Genomic DNA, 26414 nt, shown 5'->3' with positions numbered 1-26414 from the left:
TTGAAGTTTTTATTTGCCACTAGATATGTTTTCCCTCCCCAGAGTTTGTGAACACTTTCTACTAAGCCTGTGCTCTAGAGCCCATGAGCCACAACTACTGAGCCCACATGCCACAACTACTGAAGCCCGCACGCCTAGAGCCCATGCTCCGCAACAAGAGAAGCCACTGCAATGAGAAGCCCACGCACCGCAACGAAGAGTAGCCCCCGCTCTCCACAACTAGAGAAAGCCCGCGCGCAGCAACAGAGACCCAACGCAGCCAAAAATAAATAAATAAATAAATAAATTTATTTTAAAAAATGTAAAATTTTGTTGCATGTAACATTCATTCTAAAGGTATTCTTTCTCCAATATATGGCCTTCACATCCCAAAGGAAAATTACTTTCTGACTGCTCCCATTCTACATTTATACACCACAATATTTTATGTCTTTAAGATATAATAAGTTAGAAAAACTAAAAATGTGGGTCAGGCAAGAGAAAAAAAACTTGGATGCTTGAAATAAGACATTTGGTAATTTTTATGTAACAAATTCCTACCTGTTTCTAAAGAAACTACTTCTTAACTTTCAACTTTCAACCTTTAAGCAGGGAAGCTCAATGAAACTCAGACCAAATTCTGAGTCGGCTCTCTGAATTCCTCCTACAAATATACCTGGGCTCCCTATTCCCTAACAATGCTGGAGTACAGTTCTAAGAGCCAAGGCTACTTTGCTTCGGATTCCTTTCCCAATCCCAAGACTTAAAAATCCTTATTCCTGCTCCACACCCAGTTTCCTCTTTGTCCTAATTATCTTCAAAAGGAATATAGAAAAAGTATGCAGAAGTAAATTCACATGTATTCAAGTTTCGCATAAAAGAAATTAAAGGTTACTGGATCATGGCTTCCCTGACTCAACTTTCTGTAGCAGCACTGTCTAATTGAACTCACTGTGACAATACAAATATTCTACATCTACACTAACACGTAGCCTCTAGCAACATGTGACTACTGAGCACTGGTTACTGTAACTGAGGAACAGCATTTTTCATTTCTGTGGTTTAGTGCTACCATACTGGATAGTGCAGCTGTACATCTAATCAGGGATCTGTCAAATCCTTCTTCAAAGTTTTTCTTGTCATCAAGACATGAAAACAAACCCCTCTTCTGACCACTGCTCTACCAAAGTAATTATCACTTCTAAATTGCAAAGCTAATTTATAATTTAATTTAAATAGTTAATATTGATTTATTGCTTTAATAGTTACTTAAATCTTCTATTGTTAACTTTTCATTTCTTTCAGGCTTTGTTCCTAAATTTGAAGGCAAGGGTATATCAAATACCCTGAGAGTAAGGTCCTCCACAAAGCATTCAGTCAAATGTTAATCAATTCAAAGGAGATAAGGGAAAGACAGAGGTAAGAAAGATTAAGTTAGGAGATTTTCTGCAAAGAACCCACATATTATTCCTCTTCTGCATTACTAAATGCTCAAAATACAGATGAGTTCTGGATAGGTTCCTTGCCTAGCAACATGGCTCAATGTTCTTGGGGGAGTTTTTCCTGCTTTCTCTTTACACCTTTAGGAAAACAGTATCTTAGTTCATGAAGGTAAACTGAAATGAACCTAGGTCTAAACCAGAATCGAGGCTCCCCCTGAAGGCTTAAGGGGCTCCTTCCTAAATAGTTTCTAGTAAGTCAGATAAAATACATTTCCTCAAATGGTGTCAATGAGGCAGATGGAGTACAATGATGGAACAGAGAAAGAGAGCACCATCACTCTCTCCCCTACCCCAAACCAAAGAGGATAAGGAAAAGAAAAAGAAAATACTCTAGTCAACCAAAAGTAGCCTCTGTGGCATCAATTTCTATTGATACTATGGCTATATAATTTATATGTTATTTTAATCTTTTGAAAAGAAGACTTCAGCCATTTTTACCTGTCATAGATTATTACCATGTCTAAGGGAAACTTTTTACCCTAAGGAAAAACTACTTATTTTTTAAAGAATGTTTGATTAAAATATAAAAAGTATAACTCATTCTAATTTATTCTAAGTGGAAGAAAACTTGATTTCCAATCGCTGAACACTGCCCATTTGAAATAAATAAAAGCCAGAGCATGAAATGACTTCTTTTCTATGTGCTTCTCTCCAAGAATCAGACACAACAGATGGAACTGGCATTTAAAAAACTTAGATGTTTCATCAAACACTTAAAAAGAGTACTTAACGCAAAAGCACAATATTAGGTGCCCAATAAATGATTCATGTCACAACCCAAAATCCAGGGTTGTGATCACAGCAGAATATCTTTAACATAGGTATGTTTTTATCCTCTCTCCATACACTAGAAAAGAATGCTACAACGTTCTGGAGGAGTTTCTACCTTAAAATCTACGTATACCTACACATCTGAAAACAGCAAAAGGTAAGAACATTAACTTTGATGTTAGTGAAGGATGGCCAACTGCTAAACTCGATTCCTTCTCTTGAGCTTATTTCAAAAATAAATAAAATAACCCATAGCTCTGTCCCATCAAGGAGGGCGGGGGTGGGGTCTGGGGCAGGAATCAGTCTTCCCTAAGTTGCTCTACCACTTTACAGTTTTGCAAGAGCCAGAATTTGTTGAGAAGGTGATGACTCCACCTTGCTCCATAAACTAATTTCCTTTGGTATTGTGGAAGAGCAGAGTACATTAATTCCTGGTTGATTTCTTTACAGATTGTGTCAGAAATTAAGAACTTCCTTTAAAATAAAGAATTAAGTCTTTTAAACCAAATCTTTTTATAATTTGAGGAAACTGGTTGCAAGAATCAAATAATGTAACTTGAGCAGAATACATTTTAACTTCTACCAGATTCACGTATGTAAAATAAACAAATATTTTTGCCAAAGAAGTATTCTATAATTTAGCTGCCTGATAGAGCTATTTTTCTTTTCAAGTTGTAAGGATATTAATACAGTCAAATTGGAAAAGTACAAATTTCAAGTGACAAATCAATATCTAGCTATAGATATTCTATGTCCACACACCTTATATTTTATTTAGTTAAGCAGTAGGAGGGTGTATGTGTGGAAAAGCAGATGAAATAAGGAATATAAAGGATCATCACAGACGAGAACCAAAAAAAGAAAACCCCACCTATCTCGGGAAGAAGTAACTGGATAAATAAAACCATGACTATAAATCCTTCAACCAAAGCTAAGGATACAAATTTAACTGAAGCCAATAAAGATCTTTAAATAATCCAACATCTGGTGCCTATATGAAATGAATTGGTGATCTCAGTTCAGATATCCTGGAGGTCTTATTAATGTGAGTGTACAGTACTGAAGGTAACATGTATAAAATAAAAATAAATTCCATTTCAGATATGGGTAAACAGCAATTACATTAAATTACTATTTTCACAAGATATCTGAAATGGTTCAAAATTATTTAAAATTTTGCTACTTCCAAAAACAAGTATTAAATAATACCCATTATGCCTCAAATGCACATACATCAAAAAATACATACTAAAACTTATTTACTTTGTGGGATTTTTTTAAAGTATACTACAAATTCTGAGGTTTTAACCATCAAGAATTTTTCTCTTTAATTTTATTAAGAAAAGCTCTCATGTTAGCAAAGAGAAGTTAAGGAAATCCCCAGTCTATTTGGTATAATATACAGCACTATCAATCCCTCAAATAAAAAGCGTGTCAAGCTATACTGAATATTAAACAGGCTTAACAATAGTTAATAATTATTAAAACCAAAGGAAATTTTTAAAATACTCAAGTTGAACAGCATTACTTGTTAGAAGAGGTTCAATAACACTTTAAAAATATAACTTAAATTCAAAAATCCCACAACATACACCAGCCAGAATAAATTTGCTGGGTTTTATGTTTGGCTCTGTTTTAAAATAAGCCTGTATATATACTACAAGGGCTTTGTATATATTACCATCTCCTAAAGACAAAAATTTTTCAATGACTTAAATTTGGCAATTCATCTCTAATTATCTGATTCTGCATTTTAGAAGTCATGAATTCCACTCACCACATATTTTACAGCACTTATAAACTGGTTGTGGAAGAGCAGATGCTGTGTTTCATCTTCTGGATTTGAAGCTGTGTAAAGCATGCCACAAACACTACAGGAAACTGCTCCAAATCTTTTTTGTCCTGCATCCTATTTACAAAAAACAAACAGAAGGTTTTTTCCCCCCCAAAAGAATAATTCCAGAACATCAGCCTCTAAAGCTATAACATGAACATAGAGTAAGAAGTGTTTAAAATAACATTCAATGTTGATTATAAAAACTAAGATGTTAATCTTTGAAATCTGTATGTAATTTTATTAAGAACCATTTTCCATTTTAGTAATCACTCACTACACAGCATTTAATAACAACTGAAAGGAACTGAGAAGTATCTTTAACACTACAATCTTAGTTCTAGAGCCCCAAACAGCAAATACTTTATAAATACGAACTAGTATGTATTTTGTATCTGTGAATAATTATACTGCTAAAGTTCAGAATAAATAATGTTTCAGAGACATCTTTGGTTTTGCTCTAGTTATATTACAGAGTATTTATGTCACCAGAAACTCTTGAGAAAAGGTAAAATTAAACATTTTCTATTTTCTTTATATCAAATAAGTTTGAAAGACTGATTATAATCACCTGTACTCCAGTAATTCATACTTGTGCTGTAGAATAGTAATTGTTTCCAAAAGGTTTTCTATTCTTGTCCTTACTTAACAAGAAAAATTACAGCAATATGATCTAACTTTAAGAATAATATATTAACTAAAAAAAGCAAAATCCCTTTATCTTCCCTGCTCTAAAACTGTATAATTTCAACTAATTACAGGAAAAAAAAAGGATCTCAGATAACTGTATGCTAGTGCATTACAGCTAGGGTCACAGAGCAAAGAGAAATCAAATGGTAAATAAAAGATTGTATATAAAACTAAAGGGAAGTTCATTCTAAAAGGTTCAAACTATTGACAAAATGTTACCTGAAATTTCAGGGAGTTAATAAAAAAATTTTTTAATTGTGGTTAAGATATAAAACATAGTATTTACCATCTTAACCATTTTTAAGTGTACAGTTCAGTAGTATTTAGTACACTCACATTGTTGTGCAACCAATCTACAGAATTATTTTTATTTTGCAAAACTGAAACTCTAGGGACTTCCCTGGCAGTCCAGAGGTTAGGGTTCCGCACTTCCACTGCAGGGGGCACAGGTTCGATCCCTGGTCAGGGAACTAAGATCCCACATGCCGCAAGGAGCGGCCAAAAAAACAAAAACAAAACAAAACAAAAACTGAAACTCTATACCCATTAAACAACAGCTCCCCAACACCGCCCCCCCACCTCCTGGAAACCACCATTCTACTTTCTATCTCTATGAATTTGACTATTCTAGGTACCTTATATAAGTAGAATCATACAGTATTTGTCTTTTTGTGACTGACTTATTTCACTTAGATAATGTCCTCAAGGTTCAACCATATTATAACATGTCAGAATTACCTTCCTTTTTAAAGGCTGAATAATATTCCACTGTATATATACACAACACATTTTGTTCAGCCATTCACCCACTGATGGACACTTTAGTTGCTTCCACCTTTTGGCTACTGTGAATAACGAATACAGGCATACAAATATCTCTTCAAGAAGGCAGTTTTCACAGTAATGAGTAAGCAGCTACCTTAGTTTCCTCACTTGTAAATGGAAAATAATAGTAGTACCTATCTCATACTTTTTTATAAGGCTTAACTTAATTAAGTGGAGGAGATGGAACAATGCATTCAAAAATATTAGCTGCTATTATGATCATTAACATCATCATCATTACCATCAACTCTTGACCAGCACTATCCAATAGAAATGTGATCCACAAAGGTAATTTTAAATTTACTAGTAGCCACATTAAAGACTGCAAAAGCAAACAGGTAAAATTAATTTTAATAATATATTTTATTTAACAAAACATATCCCAAATGTTATAATTTCAACATGTATTAAATATTTTAAAAAATTAGTGAGATACTTTACATGCTCTTTTGTACTAATCTTTGAAATGCAATATATATGTTTACACATAGAGCATACCTCAGTTGTGACAAACAACACTTCAAGTGCTCAACAGTCACATGTGGCTACCATATTGGACAGTGCAGCTCTAGATTCTACTTGTCTAATCCTGTTTCACTATCATACTGATTTGACAACAGAAACATTATTAAATTCGATGAAACAACTTTTTCCCTCACTAATCTTTCTCAAAAATTTCTAGACAATTCTTACAAAGTTATTCTCCCATATTAAAGTTAGAATCAATCATCTAGTACCAAAAAATGCTATTAATTATGTTAACTGGAACTACATTAAATGTTCCTATTATTTTGGGTTCTTCATTTTTTTATACTGTGCTCATTCAAATTAGATTTTTAATCAATCAAAATATCTCCCTCTTTTCCACCTTGCCACCTAATTGTACTTATTTTCTAATTCAAATTAACTATTGGTTTATCTTCCTGTAAAATGTAGTATTAAAATTATAACATACACTAAAATACAGATATTTAAAATCATCTTATTTATTAAGCTCCATGTTATTTTAATATTTAAACTACTAAAAAAAGGTAGTGATCAAATGACACATTTAATAAATAACAAATGTGAAATAAAGTGTCAATCTGCTGTAAATAAAACTAGAAGTATGGAAATTTGAATTTTTATTATTTGTTACAGGATGGAATCAGTGGGGGGGGGGGGGTGGCTGTCATAATACCAAGAATATTCCCATAATTAAGACTCACGGTGACAAAAAAGCTCTTTAGGAAAAAAATGAATTTATTCCTTGACAATGTGCATAAATAAGATGTTTATAACATTTCACCAAAAAGGTCAAGTTGTATACTTACTATGATCAACTGTTTTTCATCAGCTTTCTCTGCTTCTTTTAGTTTCAATTCTTTTGGAATTGTTATCTCCAAATGGGAATTACACTTAGGCCAAGAATAATTTGGTGGTATCTCCCTTTAAAAAAACAACCAACCAAACAAACAAAAACTATTAAATGTTATAGATCCATATCACTTCAAATCACTGGTAGGAAAAAAAACCCTTATTTTCTATACAACACTGACAAATATCAATTCCAAGGGGGGAAAAATAACCTTTTAAAAACCAAAACAGGGAAGGAAACCCAAAGAAACAACTAACTTGCATCAAATAAACAAAAAACTGCAGCACTAACTATAGTATAAGTTTTACATTTCATAGTTTTAGCAATTTGAGTCACTACAGTTTGTCCTACATACTGTTTTCAGTAATGAGTAAAGCCAAAAAATCATACTAATTTAATTTTGAAATTAAAGACAACAAAAAGCTTTTAAGCTACTGAAAACACTTTTACATGTTGCTAATACTCGTATCATGGGGGTTTTGGGGAAAAAGGAGCATTCTCAAACACTGTTGCTGGGAGTATAAGACACAACCACTTTGCAGGGAAATTTGGCAATGCAGGTTAAGTCCTATAGCTATGAATTTATCCTAGACATAGTCACATAAGTGGACAAAGATATATGGGTTTATTGCAGGACTTTTTTTTTCTGATAGGAATAAACTAGAAACAACCAAAGTTTCTATAAAGTAGAGAACTGTTAAACAATGGAATATCCACACAATGAAATCTACTGCAGAATTTAAAAGAATGAGGAAGGAATGTAGAAAAGATGCCCATAACACATTAAGTAAAAAAATAAAAGCTACAAAATAGTATGTACAGACATAGAAAAAACTAAAATGAAAAGAGAACTTGTATCACCTCTATGTGAAAAACTGAGGGTTACTAGCACAACCTTTCAGGGGAAAAAACCCCCAAACTCAAAACTTACAGGTATAAAATCCTTAAGTTCTCATATTTATACTTATATTAAACTAATACCTTACCTGTTATCACTGGTCTTAGATGTTTGGTTAGTGAGTATATTGTGCTGTTTGGGAGCTGAACCTGTGATTTAATCAAAAGATGGGTTATGTACTAAGCCTTTGTACTAGCTCTCCACCTAACGGTTAAAAATTATAATAAAGACAAAACCTCAGTGCACTAAATGCTTTATTTTTAATAAACACCATTTGATAAAATTAGAGCCCCTTCCTAGAAATTACTCTTCAGAGAAGAGGCAAAAAGGCTCTACAGAGCTGCAAAGAGATCTAATGGTAGATCAAGTTTGTCTCTAGTTTCACCAATAATTATTAGCACTGAACAATAAAGGAAACTGTTTAAATGCTTGCCTAATTATACAATCTCTAAATGGAAATAAATGAAAACATGTTTAAAAAAACCTGTAGGACTTCCCTGGTGGCACAGTGGTTAAGAATCTGTCTGCCAATGCAGGGGACACGGGTTCAATCTCTGGTCCAGAAGACCCCACATGCCACGGTGCAACTAAGCGCATGCGCCACAGTTACTAAGCCTGCGTTCTAGAGCCCGCGAGCCGCAACTACTGAAGCCCGCGAGCCTAGAGCCCGTGCTCTGCAACAAGAGAAGCCACTGCAATGAGAAGCCCGAGCACCGCAAAGAAAAGCAGCCCCCACTCACTGCAACTAGAGAAAGTCCGCGCACAGCAATGAAGACTCAACGCAGCCAAAAATAAAATATAAATAAATAAATTTATAAAAAACCAAACCAAAACAAAAAAAACCCTGTAGTCTCTGAAGTTTTAATCACATTACTAATCAAATAATGCTATAATCAATTTATTTTCTAATGAATAAATGCATTTCTTGTGTTCATATTATACTTCACCTTCCCCCACTAAGAGAAAAGGTTAAATGACATGAAACGGAAGCAATTATCTGAACTCAATATTTTGCTCCAAGTGTATCTTTCCTTTACCAGAGAGAAACAACAGAAATTAGGAATTTCTTTTCTGTTTCTCCTGGTGCTTCATCTGATATAGGTGAACTAATCCCCATCCAAGAGTTCAAATAATACTTGCCCAAGTTTTTTTTTTTTTTTTTGGCCACGCCACACAGCTTGCGGGATCGCAGTTCTCGGACCAGGGGTTGAACCCGGATCCCGGCAATGAAAGTGCCGAGTCCTAACCACTGGACTGCCAGGGAATTCCCCCCAAAATTTTCATAAGGTTACAAAAATAAAGTTGTTTTATGGTATAAGTGGACACACTGCAGCAACTGATTAAATTCTTAATTCAAAGATAGAATTACTAAGATGGAAAACTGAGTAATTAAGGGTTAAAGAACCTGAAGTGGTAAAGCACAGTCATTTATACTTGAGAAATAAACTGCTACCACTAATTTAAGCAATTCATTAAGTAACACTTCTCCAGAAAGTAAGTCCACAAACAAAAGATTGAAAAACAAAAGAATTTTTGGTAGGGAATCAAAGAATCATCTTAAGTACCGTAAATAAGCCAATCAACAGAAGCAATTCTCCCCCGTCAAAGAATGGTGATAATCACACATCAGAAAAACATCAGCAATGGTTAAAAGAAGGATTTAACAGGTTTATTTGGTAGTGGATATAGTCTACTGTTATGCTGACAAAAATATGGTCTGACCACTGTGAAATCCAAACAATATTTTCAAAGTATTACCTGGAAATTTACTCTCTCCTGTATCAATTTTTGCTTGACTGAGCAGAGTTGAAACAGTAGTAGTGGTATTTTCCACTGGATTGTTTTCAAGCTTAGATTCCAAACATAGGCTGCAATTCTAAGCACATATAATTCAAAACGTTAATATTTGCTTTTATATCAACCTTTGAGTCTTATCCCAATACTTTCAGTGAATTTTAGCACTATACTAAGAAAATTTAATACATGGAGTAATTCACACAGATATGCCTTAAAAGTCTCTTTATGATCTCCCTACAAGCTACCCTTCTCAGCATCAACTTCTATTATTCCTCTTCACACTAGATTGAAAAATTTACCTCTCCATCAGATATATTCTATATTTGCCTGGCTCTATACTTTTTCTGAGTTTCATCTACCTAAACCTCACTGTCCATTAATAGCCACTGTAACATCTCACTACTGAGCACTTAAAATGTGGTTAGTACGACTGATTTATTACAAATGTAAATCACACACCAGATTTTGAGGTGTTAGTACAAAAAAAGTAAAACACCTCAACTTTTAAAATTCATGACACATTGAAATAATAGTATTTTTATATAAGAAGTTAAATAAAATCTATTAATTTTACCAATTTCTTTTTTTTTTAATGTGGCTACCAGAAATTTTTAAACGATTTATGTGGCTCACATTATATTTCTACCGGATAGTGCTAATCTAGAACACCTTACCCCCTGTATAAACTCAAGTCATTACTTAAATATTAACCCCTCCCATGAAGTCTCCTCCAAGTTTTCCCATCTCCTTTCCCCAAATTTTCCATCTACTTCATCTCTGTCTTTCATGCCCTTATCACTTCCTATTTTGAATTAGTTATTTTTTATTAATCTCCTATAACTCTTAAGAGCAAAGACTATTATTATTATATTTAATCTTTGTATTCCCAAGAGCCCCTAAATGAGAACTCTGTCAAAGCAGATACTCAATAACTACCAAAGGAAAATACTACAAACTCTATCAACATTAGCTGTCTCAAAGAAATGGAAATGAGGAGGTGAACAATTAACTTTCTATGTGTATGTATGTGTGTGTATCTATCTGTATTGTGCTTGTTACAAAGAACATGTAACATTATTTTTGAACATGACATTTTTGAAAAATGAACATTATTTTTGTCATTAAAAAGCAGAAAAATTAAAAACAGTAAGAACAATTACATGTTACTACTTAATCTCCATTAGGAAGTTAGTAAATTACTAGTTTAAAAAACAAATCATAAAATAATTGAGCTTTAAAATTCATAAAATCCAAATAATTTAAATTCAGCCCAAAAAATTCAGAGGGCTATCAGATGCTCAGTCTTATCAACCATCATTATTTTTCAGTACTGCTGAGACTGACACCATATAATAAAAAGAGCAAAATCACAAGCAGCCACAGAAAAAGTCTTCAAATGATTTAAGGATTGTTTTTTACATTCTCCTATTTCCCCAAGTATAAATCCAGCTAGATTCTGAAGCCAGCCAATCTCAGTTCAAAGCCTGACTCCATCACTTACATGGATCTCTAAGCCTCACTTAAATCTCTAAGCTTCACTCTCCTCACCTGTAATATATGTATAATAACAGAACTCATGCTGTAGAATGTGGTGACAATTATATGAAGCTCTCCTCTGCCTAACAAAGAGGCAGTGTTCATTAAACAAAAGCTACTATGATGGCTGAACTAAAACATCTTAGCGTTTATGGGAGAAGAGAAATTTCTAAGTGACTAGTACAATGTAAATTCCTTAAAGGCAGGAAACATCATCTTCTGTAGCCTTATTAGCACAGTGTCTCGGATGCAGCAGGCAATCAAATATGTCTTGAAATGATGTGGTCACCACCACATCTCCTGACCACTCTGTGATAGTAATCACATTGTTGGTGTCAGTGAAAAAGTTGGAAACAACCTAAAAGGGCTTTAACAGAGGAAAACATAAATAAACTGTGGTATATTCCTTTACAACTATTAAAATACCCATGTATCAATAAATATCAAATGTGCTGATTGCACAAAATCAAGTTGCAAAAAATATGTATATATAGAATACACACAAACTATGCTAGCATTTATGTAAATGTTTAAGATACAAACAATGCTAAGTATTCTTTATAATAGATACATATACATACACAGTGAAATCAAAAATAAAAACGTAAAATATCCATAACAACTTTAGAAGCATATTTAACTCTGGGGAGAGAGGTGAATGGAAAGTAGAGGGAAGTATGGTCTTTATATCTGTAATGTACTTTTCTTATTTTAAAAGACCTGAAGTCAATAAAATGTTAATTTTTGTCAAATTTGGGTGGTAGACACAAGTATAATATTGGTCTCTCTGTAGTATTCTAAACGTTTGAAACTCAAGACTTCTCAAGTAAACTTGTATGTAAAGAAAAATTTTAACACAAGTTTCATAGGACTGTTTCTCATAACATTCCTCAAGATAGAGGTATTGCATAAATCCAAAGCACATCTCAGTAAAAGCAGCATTACAGAAGATCAAAATAATGTAGTCTAACTAAACATCTCTATTCTAGTAGTTAGTCCAAAGGAATGGATTTCTTATTTCTCAATATATTCCCCATAAACTATCTGCCTTTTGAGTTTTGACAGGCATTTATGCAGCAAGGAGTTAAAAGATACATTCTGCAACTACACCTGGAGTGTAGCTGTCAATTTTTGACAAAGGCACACCCTGAAGAGAAAGCCACTCTGTGTCTTCAAGAGGCCACACTTATTACTCATTCTACCACTCACTTCTTACTTTAATTACTATCACTATTTGAATAATTGTCTTCTAATTGATGCTTTCATTCACGTTTGCACAAAAAATAAAATCTAAGAGTACCACATTGTATCTGTTCCCTTTAAGTTCACTTTCAATTTTAGTCCACGAGAGTAGACAATAATCTATTTTTGGGGCTTCTGACACAAGCCCTGACTCCTTACTCAAATTTGCTTCTAGACCCAAATGCCTCAAAAGAGAACTTTAAATCACTCCTAAAATTTTAAGGTGACTTGACTTTTTTCTCTACCCAGGATTTTTTTCTCAAACGATCTTCTAAATATTCAGAGTATCTCACTGTAGAAAGAATGATGGGCTGAGAATCAGAACACCTGAATTCAAATCTATTTGCACAACCAAACATATGACCTAACTCACATTCCTCTATTGCTCTCAGCTTTCTCATTATAAAATTAAATAACTAAAACAAATTGGTGGAGTTCTAAAAATCAGTATTATAGAGCGCTAAAAGTTTGACACATATAAAATTTCTGCCTATTGCTTTTATATATTGGTATTTTACCTATGATTTAATTTGGAAAGAAATGGGCTCAGCTGCTTTTATAAGGTTTCAAAACTACTTCTCAGATAATCATTCAAGTTTCTTCCAGCTATTTAGATTCTGTTTTTCAATTTACTTTTCCATTTTAAAACTTCTTGGCCACTACAATTTTATTCTTAGCCTGAGGACTGAATTATTTACATCTTTCAGACATTTTATTTGCCAATTGTTTAAAATGGCCACACAAGTCAAACCAAAAGGCATCTCTACTATTAGAAATGTTTAATTTTAAAATTTTATCAGGTGGGGAAAGTTGATTTGTGCCAGCTGAAATTAATTTTAACAACTTGGTCAGAATTGGGCCCAACTTCAGAATTGGGCCCAACTTCAAGTTCTACATTTTAGTCACTCACTATGAAACATAGTTTCTGTGGTTACAATTAATAGAAAAAGGAAACAAATCAGTGTGTTAAAGGAAAAAGAAAAGCTAGACTTCAACAGGTTTATGCTTCACATAAAATAAAAATGAAGGGTGAAAATAAGGAAACAATGACAAGCATTCATGTAAATATGAGTCATCTAAAGGCGTCAGTAAGTTCTATCACTCACTACAAGATTGGGTTAATAAAATAGAATTCCTTAACATTTTACAACTTAATTCTTAAGTTAAAATATGTTGTAAACACTTAAATCTTATCAGAAAGTACTCAGACACCTCTATGTACATGATGAAAATAGATTACCTTATCTGGTGTTGATTCAAAAGAATCTTTCTTCTGGTTATCCAATGGCTGATCAGGAGGTGATTTTATCTGATTACCCAAATGACAATTTTCAGGAGGCTTTTTGGGGGTATTATTAATGTCAACTGTAATATCATTAAGTTTAACTTCTTCAGAATTAATTTCTTCCTGCTGGCAAGCTTTATTTTTATCATCATGTGGTTTTGACCCTAAAAATGTACTTTGAGTCACTGGATGATGCATTTCTAATGCAGGCAGTGAAAAACTGGGTCGCAATAAGCACAATTTAGGGGAAAATTGAGAGTCTAATTTATTCTGCTGCACAGAGTTAAATTTTGAGAGTTTAATTTTAGTCCAGTTGGAGTTCTTTTTAGTTGAGTTGTTTATTCCATTTAGAATACATTTCACAGGCTTTGTTTTTCTACTGGGGAAGAAACGATTACACTGAACATCCTGACTTGTTTCCTTCTGATGAAGTATTTGTCTTTCAGTATCAGTCTCTTCCAATTTTATTTCTGTAGGCTTCTCCTCCTTTACATTTTCCGTTTGTGAAGATTCCTTTTTTACCTCTACAGTATCTGACTCAATTTCACCAGCAATTTCTTCACAGAGCTGGAGAATGCTCCCTCGTTTGCTCTTTCCTGCTTGCTCCAGCTCATTATCTATACTTTGTTCAGGCACTGATGGCTGTGAACTTTTTTGGGATTTTGCACTAGTATTCACTTGTGTATGAACTGACTTCTTCATCTCATTCTTTTTAGAGACCACTGAAGTAGCCATTTTTGATCTTTTTATCTCAGAAGAAGTTATAGGCACAGATTTTGTTTCCTCTTTTCTAGTATTCTTCTGAAGACACTTTTCAGATCCTTTTATGCACTCAGAACTACAAGTATAAGCTGTCTGATGCTCTACTTTGCGTTTTTTTCCTTTTGGGGAATTTATTACTTCATTAGTTACAGAATTTTCATCCTCTTTAGAATCAGACTTTATTTCCAGTACTTTTCTTTTCACATGTTTCTGATTTGTTTTAACTTTATTAGATTTACTCTGAGTATTGCTACAGTGCTCTTTTTTTGTTGGTGGCAAACTCTGTTTAACTGCTTGAACTTGACCCTGAATGTCTCTACTACGCAGAGACCTTGTTGAAACCTCTGTTAACTGTCGTAGTCTTTGTGATCTCCGGTTAAGCTGTTCATTTGATTTAGGGGTTTTGTGCACTGACTTTTTCTGAGATAATTTCTTCTGCTTTGTAGATTCTTGTTGTGAATGTCCCTTTACAGTCACCATATTTTTATTAATAGGCTTACTAGCTTTTTTATCACTGGATGCTGACCTTGTGCTCATGCATGTTCCTAATTCAGGCTGATTGACTTTACTTTCATTGGAAGATTTAACCAGTGATTTTATAGCTTCCTTTGGACCTGATTTTTTTACTAGATTCTTTTGAGAACCTTGAATTTGTGTTTCTAGATTCTTATCTTCACTCTTTTTAATAACACTGGAGGAATTTTCTTTTGATTTCTCCTGAATGGACATCATTCCTGAGTAAGGTCCTCCTTTTCTGAGTAGTTTTTGAGATTTTTGTGTCCTGGTAGTTGTAAATGTTGAATGTCTAGTATTATTACTGAGCAGCAGGTCTTAAAAATCAACTGATACTGATACACATTTTCAACAAAAATATTAGTTTGCTAAGATTTCTGTCATCCTTATGACATGAGAAAAGCTGGCATGAAGGCTGAAAGATATTTGCTTTACTTTGGACGAGGCAACAGAAATTTGAGGAAAATTTAAATCTTATCTGATATTTTCAGAACTTTTTATGAAAAAATTTTAATTCAAGTTTGATCTATTTTTTAAATTTTATTCAATTAATATCAGTTTTCAGGCCTAGCCCTATTACTGGAGGAGTTATTTATCACTGACCTGTCTGTTTTGACAAAGTTTTTGAAAACTTTTTTCTTCTGAAGTCTACAGTTATTGGACTTTGATTCATTGGAAACATGTCTTACAGTTAACACGTTTCTTTCCTCGTTTGTTGAGTCTGTTCGTTTAAAGTTCTTATCTAACCACTTCCGTTTAATAAAATAGTCTATTAATATAGATTTCCTTTTGTGCTGCCATTTCTGGAAAAATAAAAAAATAAAAATTAAATTTTGTACAATTCAAGAAATTTAGCAATGCTGATACTATACAGAAATAACCATGACTTACATAAACTCTAACTTCTCTTTCTGAATTATTTAGTCTATATACTTAAGGCTAACAGAAAAAAGTATCCCAAGTGCAGTCTTATAAATAATGGAAAACCTGTCTTATGTAAGCATAGAATAGTTGAAAATCAATCTATTCCTTGAGGTTACTTACATTTCCTTTCCCACAAGAAAGAATTGATCTTTCAGCCACCATAACTCATAAAAATTTGACAAAATCATTCCTTATAATTTCCTTTCAACACATTACACAGCACCTAAAAGTAAAATATTTTAAAATGTTTAAAAGGTACAAAGATGTAATCATTCATTTACATCTCATCAAATCTATTAACCAACATGTTAATCTATACTCCATAATTTTATCCTATCCTACCATTAGTCTTCAGAGCTCAGTTTGCACATAGCACTTAATTTTAGTATTTCTAACCTGAAGTAAACTATGGTACATGTATCCAATGAAATAAAACGTTTCTATTTCATTGATGAAATCGATTTTATGTTTTAAAAAACGTTTTAAAATACAAAACACAATTCATAATATAGACATATAATGGTTAAGCTCGTAAAATCCTATTTTGAGGAAAAACAGTACACATAAATAACTATATTCATAGAAAAACAGTGACACACAGTAAAAAAGGCAGATTGAAACACACACATTTACCTCTACTCTCATGTAATACCCACCAAAAAAAAAGCAACAGATTAAAACGAAGCAAGACAAAACTATAAACCCAAAGGATGAAGAACAAAAGTGTAGATGATAAAAATTAAACGTACAGAAGCTACAAAGAAGGACAAATAACTAACCTCCAGACTCAAAAAAACCTGATCCTAAACTAGAAATTGAGGAAAGCCAAGTGAGAAGCAGCTCTACGTAAACCACAGAATCCCTCAAGAAGCAGAAATTGGCAGTAGCAGGAGATGGGATATGGGGAGGAAAATGGGACTCACAAAAGGGGAAGGACTGCCACACAGCCATTCCAATTACTACCACTCAGAAGACTACCCCTGCACCACTCCCTAAAGACTGGTATAAATTTTTGGAAGGAGTAAAACAAAAGGTCTTTGGTCTGTGGGCTCAACAGTCACAGCTGAGGGAGGAAGTATCATACTGACAACAGAGGGAGTAAGTAGCAGTACACATACTGATTACTGAAACCCAATCCTTCCACCCCAAACCCTCTGTGCCTACTCAGAGACTCCCAGAGGACAGCAGCCTAGCCTATGCCTTCTAGGAAGGAAACTAAAAGATCATTTTCTAATGAATTTGACAAAACTAGAGAAAAGACCTAAAAAATACTGACAGGGCCCACAGTCATAAATCAGAGACACACACACACTCACTCACTCACACCCTACCAGCAGGAGACTACCCACCATCCAAACACAGTTTCCAATCAGTTTTTAGTGTCTCACTTGTAACCATGAGCAAAACCAGAATCACCACATACAAGAGAACCTTAAAAAAAAACAGAGAGGAAGCAGCTTGGAAGAAAAAAACAATGCACAGACAAAAACTAAAAATAAGTTAATTCATTCATGAAACAAATATATAAGAACGTTCACAGTACAAAAGGAACTCCTGAAAATTAAAACTAATATTAAAGAAATTAAAAAGTCAATAGAAGCAATAGAAGATAAAGGTAAGAAACAGCATAAGCTTATCACCATAATATATTCACTGGAAGTAAACCACAGATGGCTGGTGAAATAATAACAGAATAACAAATTAGAACCAAATCAAAATACCATTTTTTACCTATCAGACTGGCAAAAGATCAAGAAGTTTAACAACACAGTCTTAGCAAGGATTTGTGACAGGTTACTCTCATATTACTGCAGGTGATTCAATGTCTATGCAGGACAATTTGTCAATATCAATCAATATTATATTATAAATGCTAAATATCAAACAATTTCATTTTCAAGACTTTATATTACAGATATACTTGCACAAGTGCACAAAGACACAAGTAAATACAAAATTCATTGGAACACTGGATCAACAGACTGAAAATCCACAACATCCATCATTATAAACTGCTTTATAATTAATGATACACTCATACTATATCATGCAATCATGTCAAAGCAGAGATGAGATTCAACTCAATTCCAGGCAAAATTCCCACAGGCTTTATATACAGAAACTGACAAGCTGATTTTAAAACTTATGTGAAAAAGCAAAAAAAAAAAACCAAAAAAAAAAACCACATACAGTAGTCAAAGCCCTTTAAAAAAAAAATTCGAAATACACTATCCGATTTCAAGACTTACTAAAAAGCTACAGTAATCAAGACAAAGGGACACAGAGATCAATGGAAGAAAATCCAGAAATAGACCCATACATTTATGGTCAGTTGAAAGAAAAGTCTGAAAAAAACAGTGTTGGAACTACTGGATATCCAAGTAGAAAAAAAAAAAAAATCAACACCTCACACAACACACAAAAATAAGTTGAGACTGATCACAGACATAATGTAAAACTATAAAACTCTAAAAGAAAAAAAAAGGCAAAAATCTTTGAGACTCTGAGGTAAACAAAGATTTTTTAGGAAGGAATCCTGTTCATTCCACATAAAAACTTGTCCAAAAATCTTAAAAGCAGCTTTGTGTACAATAACCAAAATCTGAAAACAACCCAAAAGTCAGGTGAATGGATAAACAAAAATGTGGTATGTCAATATAACAGAACACTCCGCAATCAAAGGGAACAAACTACTGGAACCACATGAATGAACTTCACAATCATGATGCTGAATGAAAAAGGCTAGACACAAAGACTATACAGACTATGATTCTACTTTTGGAAATTCTAGAAAAGGCAAACTTATCTACAGTAACAGAAAGCAGATGAGTCACTGCCTGGGGTCAGGAGTGGAGGGAGAGATAGATTTTTGGAGGTAATGGAAATGATCTCTATCTTGATTATGATGGTGGTTCCAAGAGTGTGTAAATCTGTCAAAATCCACCAAATTGTACACTTTAAAAGGGTGCAGTTTATTATACATAAATTATGCTTTAATAAATCTGTCTAAAAAATAGAACTGTAAGTAACTGATATGGACCTACAGCCGAGAAACATCGTTAAGCCAAATAATGCAAGGTGCATAACAGGGTGTACTTCCCTTTGTGTAAAAAGAAAAAAAAGGAGACAGTGGGAGGAAGGAAAGATATAGAAACATATGCTTGTTTATGCACACAACAGGTATGGAAGGATACACAAGAAACTAGTAATAGTGAAGACTTCTGGGAAAGAGAACTACGGGACCAACTGTGAGAAGTGTGACAAAAAAACACTTACTTTTCGCTAATTACCCCATTTTATTATGTAAACATATAATCTTGTCAAAAAAAGTTACATTTCTCTGAATATATTAAGTATATTTGGCACACTGACCAATTATCTTTGAAGGCACTGAATTGTAACAGTATAGGCCACTTACCTTCCTGAAATGAAAATCACATATAACTTTTTTCTTCAGGTTGATGGATGATGCTTCTAATGAATGATGCTTCTAATAACTTCCTGTGTGTTTGGTTGTTAATCTTAAAAAAATAAAACAAAAAGAAGAATTCTATAGCTAAACAATCTATTACAAAACATGAGAATACAGAAACGGTATTGTCTATTAACTGTCTATTAAGTGTTAAAACAACTTAGACTAAGCTAGACTAACTAAACAATGGCCTAGTGACGATTTTTCACTTGACATACAAAAATCGTGCAACTCAATACGGTCACCATCTCATTTTTTATACCATATAATAGATTTGGTTTTTCTTCAAAAATAACCACTACCGTCTATCCCAAACCCCACCTCCATGTAAGGAGTATATTATTTTCCTTCCCATCAGATGCTTAGCTTGACCATATGTCTTACTTTGGCCTCATGGTGGACAGAGCATACTCTCCTGCCCCCATAGCCTTGCATCTGATGATTTGGCCAATGGGGTGTTAGCAGAAAGTATGCAAACAGAGGTTTGAAATATCTTTGTGCAGTTGGTCTTGCCCTCTTGTTACCTCTGTCAACATCACAAGAAGAGTTTCAGCAGGTAGATGCTGCCCCTTCAGCCTAAGCCCCAGAAGAAACACAAACAGTAAGACTGGGCCAAACCCCAAATGAGGTGCCAAGCCCAACCCAAAGGGAGAATTAAAGCCCACCCACACACCCACAGCTAAGCCTAAGTCACCTAACCCACAGCAGCTCTACAGATATATAAGCAAAAATAACTGCTGTTTTAAACCACTGAGCTATAGGGCAGTTTTCTCATTCAGCAATAACTGATTAATACATATTGCAGTTAAATTTCCTGGGAAGCTCCATATTTACCCAAGATTAAGCCTCAGAGGTACAATAACTTGAAAAAACAGAAAATTCATTTAATTTCCTTTATTACTTTAGCGCCAAGAATTTTAATTTTAAAAATGATGAATTACCTTACTTTACTTCTTTTCCTCACAATTTCTAAATATTTTAACATTTGGCAGTTGGGACCTACAATAATAAAAAGGTTAACTGATACACAAGTCTACAGTACTTGTCACTCACCTGTTCAGGAATGCTAAGGATCACTTCACTTTAGTTTGCCCTACGTGTTAAATCATTATCAACCTAGCATTATACAACTTAATAACATCCCTTTCCATTAAATAAAATCTTGCAATCAAGGACTGAAATGCATTCTCTAACCTGTTAACAAACTGACAAGATCCCTCCACAACCCAGAGCCAACTTATTAATAGAATTCTAATAAAATCAATATTGGGGCCAAAAAACAATAATCAAACTTAACATGAGACTTCCCTGGTGGCGCAGTGGTTAAGAATCCGCTTGCCAATGCAGGAGACACGGGTTCTATCCCTGGTCTAGGAAGATCCCACATGCCGGGGAGCAACTAAGCCCGTGCACCACAACTACTAAGCCTGCGCTCTAGAGCCCACGAGCCACAATTACTGAAGCCCGCGCGCCTAGAGCCCATGCTCCGCGACAAGAGAAGCCACCGCAGTGAGAAGCCTGCGCACCGCAACAAAGAGCAGCCCCCACTCGCCGCAACTAGAGAAAACCTGCGCGTAGCAACGATGACCCAACACAGCCAAAAATAAAAAATAAATAAAACAAAAAAACCCATAAAATGATCACTTCAGAAAACCCACAATAACATTTATATAGAAAGATAATTTACAAAATATATGTTAGAAAGTACCTGAGAATTTAAGAGTACCTCCAATTTCCCAACAGTACATTATAATAAAATATACTCAAATTTTAATCATTAAAATATTTAGATTACATCACCCAATATATTTTTAAGTTTAAAGCGATTTTTTAAAAACCATTTTATAATCGGGAATTCCGTGGCAGTCCAGTAGTTAAGACTCCGCCCTCTCACTGATGAGGGCCTGGGTTCTATCCCTGGATGAGGAACTAAGATCCCACAAGCTACGTTGCGTGGTCAGAAAAAAAAAATTTTTTATGATTGAGATGTAATTTGAGATAGGACTATAAAATTCACCTATTTATAGTGTACAATTTAGTAGGTTTTAGTATATTCAGAGTTGTACAACAATTGCCAGTGGTTCCATAATATTTTTGCCACCCCAAACCCATTAGCAGTCATTCTCTATTCCTCACCCCCCTTCCAGTCCCTGGCAATTACAAATCCACTTTCTGTCTTCATGGATTTGGCTATTCTGGATGTTTCATATAAATTAAATCATAAATACATGTGGCCTTTTGTGGTTGGCTTCTTTCACTTAACGTAATGTTTTCAAGGTTCAAGCAGGGTTGCAGCATGTTTCACTAATATCTTGTGCTTTATGGCTAAATACTATTCCGTTGTATAAATATATCACATTTTGTTTGCCTATCCATCAGTTGATGGATTGTTAGATGGGCTGTTTCTACTTTTTGGCTATCATGAATAATGCTATGAATAATCCTAAAGGAGTTTTTATGTGAACATGTTTTCAAGTTTCCTGGGTATATACCTAAGAATATAACCATTGGGCCATATGGAAACTCTATGTTTAACTTCTGAGGGACTGTTTTCCAAATCAGTTGCAACATTTTACATTCCCACCAGCTATGTGTGTGGGTTCCAATTTCTCTACATCCCTGTTAGCATTTATTATTAATTTTTAAAATTTTAGTTATCCTTTTAGGTGTAAAGTAGTATCTCATTGCAGTTTTAATTTGTATTTTCCTAATGAGTAATTATGTTGAGCATCTTTTCATGTGCTTATTGGCCATCTGTATTTCTTCTCTGGAGAAATGTCTATTTGAATCCTTTCCTCATTTTAAATAAAAATTTGGTCATTTTTCCTTTTATCATTGAGTTGAAACAGTTTACCCGGACATTAGACTCTCATCAGATGTATGAACCACAAATATTTTTCTCCAATTCTATTGGCTGTCTTTTCACATTTTTGATAAGAGTCCTTTGATGTACAAAAGTTTTTAAATTTGATGAAGTCCAATCTATCTTTTTCTTTGGCTGCTTGTGATTTAGGCTATCATATATAGGAAACTATTACCTAATCCAAGACCATGAAAATTTACATCTATGTTTTCTATGAGTTTTACAGTTCTAGCTTACATTTAGATCGCCGATCCATCTTGAGTTCATTTTTGGTGGGACGTAGGGGTAAAACCTTCATTCTTTTGCATGTAGATGTCCAACTGAACCAGCGCCATTTGTTAAAAAGACCATTCTTTACTAATTGAGTTGCCTTGGCCCTCCTGTTGAAAATCAATTGCCCATAAATATATGCGTTTATTTCTGGACTCTAAGTTCTATTCCACTGATCCATATGATCTTATGCCAGTACCACAGTCTTGATTACAGTAGCTTTGTGGTTTGGGTTTTTTTAATTGAGGTATAATTGACATATTTTACTAGTTTCAGGTGTACAACATAATCATTTTAATATGTGTATGCACTGTGAAATTATCACAATAAGTCTAAATTAATACCTGTCATCTTACATAGTTACAAAAAATCTTTTTCTTATGATGAAAACTTTTAAGATCTACTCTCTTAGCAACTTTCAAGTATGCAATACAGTATTATTAACTATAATCACCATGCTGTACTTTACATCCTCATGAATTATTTATTTTATAGCTGGAAGTTTGTACCTTTTGGGCTCCCCACCCACACCCATTTCACTGACCCTGGCCTCTGTTCTTTGTATTTATGAGCTTGCTTCTTCTTTTGTTTTGGGGGGTTTTTGTTGTTGTTTCGATTTCACACATAAGTGAGGTCACACAGTACAACACTGTGATTTATAAGAATATATATATATTTGATCAGATGACCAACCTGTATTTCTCATATGTATTTGGTCTTTGTCCATGGTTCCTGGCTCACAGCTCACAAAGCCTTTGGAATTTGTAGAATTAACTGTTGAGAGCAATCAAGATGTCTTTTGTTATGTTAATGCATGGCTTTGGAAAGCACCTAAGGATCAGAGCTAGTTGCCAGTGGAGCCAACCACGTGATTAGAGGGTTGGAACTTTCAAGTCCTATCCCTTAACATCTGGGGAGAAGAGAAGGGCTGGAGGTTGAATCAATCACCAGTGATTTAATCAATCCTGCCTATGTAACAAAGCCGCCATAAAAAAACCAAAAGGATAGGATTCTGGAGAGCTTCTGGACTGTGAACATGTGGAGATTTGGAGAGAGTGGTGTACTCGGAGAGAGCATGGAAGCTCTGAGCCCTTTCCCTCATATCTTGCCCTGTGCATCTCTCCCATCTAGCTGTTTCTCAGTTATATCCTTTTATAACAAATCAGTGATCTTAGTAAAATGTTTCTCTGAGTTTGGTGAGCTGCTCTACCAAATTAACTGAACCAGAGGAGAGGTCGTGGGAACCTCTGATTTACAGCCAGTTGGTCAGAAGTACAGGTAACAAACTGGGCTTGTGACTGGCATTCTGAGTTGGAGGGGGTTGCTGGAACCTCCAGTCTGTAGCTGGTCAGTAAGAACCCCAAGTAACAACTGGGGCTTTTGAAGTGTTGGGGGGAGGAGGGGCAGTCTTGTCGACTGAATCCATAACCTGTGGGATCTGATGCTATCTCTAAGCAGATAGTGTCAGAACTGAATTGAATTACACCCTGCTGGTGTCTTAAGAATTGCTTGGTGTGGCGTGAGAAACACTACACCTACACCTACACACACACCTACACACACACACACACACACACACGGAAGTGGGTCCAGGGACCTAATTTGTATGGTATTTATCTTACTCTGACTTATTTCACTTAACATAATGCTCTCCAGGTCCAACCATGTTTTCTTAAACAGCAAAACTTCATTCTTTGTATGGCCGAATAATATCCTATTGTGTACACATACCACATCTTTATCCATTCATCCATGGATGAACACTTAGATTGTTGCCATATCTTGGCTACTGCAAATAACACTGCAATGAACATGGGGGTACATATATCTTTTTGAGGTAGTGTTTTTCATTTTCTTCAGGTAAATACCCAGAAGTGGAACTGCTGGATCATACAGTAGTTCTATTTTTAATTTTTTAAGGAACCTCCATACTGTTTTCCATAGTGGTTCCACCAATTTCCATTTCCACTAACAGTACACAAGGGTTCCCTTTTCTCCACATCCTTGCCAACACTTTTTATTTCTTGCCTTTTTGATATCAGCCATTCTAACACGTATGAGGTGATATCGCATTGTGATTTTGATTTGCATCTCTCTAATGATTAGTGATTCTGAGCATCTTTTCATGTTCCTGTTGACTCTCTGTTACGTCTTCCTTGGAAGAATTCCATTCAGATCTTCTGCCCATTTTTTTACAGATTTTTTTTTTTTTTAATTTATTTTTGGCTGTGTTGGGTCTTCGTTTCTGTGTGAGGGCTTTCTCCAGTTGCGGCAAGCGGGGGCCACTCTTCATCGTGGTGCGCGGGCCTTTCACTGTTGCGGCCTCTCTTGTTGCGGAGCACAGGCTCCAGACGCGCAGGCTCAGTAATTGTGGCGCACGGGCCTAGTTGCTCCGCGGCATGTGGGATCTTCCCGGACCAGGGCTCAAACCCGTGTCCCCTGCATTGGCAGGCAGATTCTCAACCACTGCGCCACCAGGGAAGCCCCTTCTGCCCATTTTTTATTTGAACTGTTTTTTTGCTATTTATTGAGTTATATGAATTCATCATGTATTTTCAGATATATGATGTGCAAATATTTTCTCCCATTCAGTAAGTTGCCTTTTCATTTTGTTGGTTTCCTTTGCTGTGCAGAAGCTGTTTAGTTTGATGCAGTCCCACTTATTTTTGCTTTTGTTATTTTTTGCTTTTGTTGTCAAACAATCATCACCAAGACTTATGTCAAGGAGCTAACTGCCTATGTTTTCTTCTAAGAGTTTTATGGTTTCAGATCTTATGTTCAAGTCATTAATCTATTTTGAGTTAATTTTTGTGTATGGTATATGATAGTGTTCCAGTTTCATTCTTTTACTTGTGGCTGTCCAGTTTTCCCAACATCGTTTACTGAAGAGACTGTTCTTTCCCCTGTATATTCTTGGCACTCTCTCTCTTTTTTTTTTGCCACGCCACGTCGCTTGCGGGATCTCAGTTCCCTGACCAGGGATTGAACCTGGGCCACACAGTGTTGTGAAAGCCTGGAATCCTAACCATTAGGCCACCAGGGAACTCCCATTGGCTCTTTTTTCAGTTAAGTTTTTAAATGAGGAAATGTGACTCCTTCAACTTTATTTTTCTTTTTCAAGATTGTTCTGGCTTTTTGACATTAATTTTAAGATCAGTTTGTCAATTTCTGCCCAAAAAGTCAGCTAGAATTTTGATAAAGAATTGCGCTGAATCTGAGGATCAATTTGAGGAATACTGCCATCTTAATAATATGTCTTCCAATTCTTGAACATAGATATCTTTTCACTTATTTAGGTCATCTTTAATAATTTTAAACATTTATTCTTAAGTACTTTATTGTTTTTTATTCTACTATAAAAGGAATTGTTTTCTTAATTTCCTTTTTGGATGGTTCATCACTAGTAGAGAGAAATACAATTGCTTTTTGTATGTTGTTCTTGTATCTTATAACCTTGTTGAATTCATTTATTAGCTCTAACAGGTTGTTTTTTGTGGATTCCTTAGGATTTTCTCCATATAAAACCACATCATCTGCAAACAGATATAGTTTTACTTATTCCTTTCCAATCTGGATGCCTTTATTTCTTTTTCTTGCCAAATTGTCCTGGCTGGAACCTCCAGTACAATGTTGAATAAAAGTGGCAAAAGCAGATATACTTGTCTTATTGCTGATCTTAGGAGGAAAGCCTACAGTCCTTCACCGGTAAGTGTAACGTTAGATACAAGCTTTTCATAGATGCTCTTCTATTGCAACTTTGTTGAGTGTTTTTATCATGAAATATGTTAAATTTTGTTAAATGTTTTTTCTGCATCTATTGAGGTGATTATGTGATTTTTTTCCCCCTTTATTCTATTAACATGGTATATCACCTTGTTAATTCTCATATGTTGA

The 26414-nt window shown here is 34.6% G+C and overlaps 1 protein-coding gene across 10 annotated transcripts in view; it reads right to left on the bottom strand.

Moving 5' to 3' along the window:
• ESCO1 (establishment of sister chromatid cohesion N-acetyltransferase 1) overlaps window positions 1-26414 on the bottom strand; it is a 65532-nt gene that overhangs the window by 25099 nt on the left and 14019 nt on the right. For 6 of the 10 annotated variants that reach the window (XR_014233995.1, XR_014233996.1, XM_082353542.1 and 3 more), the window contains 6 exons: window positions 19334-19436; window positions 13672-15794; window positions 9615-9732; window positions 7945-8005; window positions 6915-7029; window positions 4030-4161 (listed from right to left, as the gene is read on the bottom strand). Coding sequence is in view for 8 of the 10 variants with exons in the window: in XM_082353542.1 (XP_082209668.1) it covers window positions 4030-4161; window positions 6915-7029; window positions 7945-8005; window positions 9615-9732; window positions 13672-15210 (1965 nt within the window). In the remaining 2 variants the exon portion in view is untranslated. Of the gene's footprint in view, window positions 1-4029; window positions 4162-6914; window positions 7030-7944; window positions 8006-9614; window positions 9733-13671; window positions 15795-16035; window positions 16139-19333; window positions 19437-20328; window positions 20353-23213; window positions 23295-26414 lie in introns of those variants that run through there. The other 4 variants (XM_082353544.1, XM_082353546.1, XM_082353548.1 and 1 more) reach the window with 3 other exon arrangements.

The sequence above is a fragment of the Balaenoptera borealis genome (assembly GCF_965194805.1).
Source record: "Balaenoptera borealis genome assembly, chromosome: 14".
Lineage (NCBI taxonomy): Eukaryota > Metazoa > Chordata > Mammalia > Artiodactyla > Balaenopteridae > Balaenoptera > Balaenoptera borealis.
The sequence above is the reverse complement of the archived record's forward strand: the minus strand, read 5'-3'. Positions and strand labels throughout refer to the sequence as shown.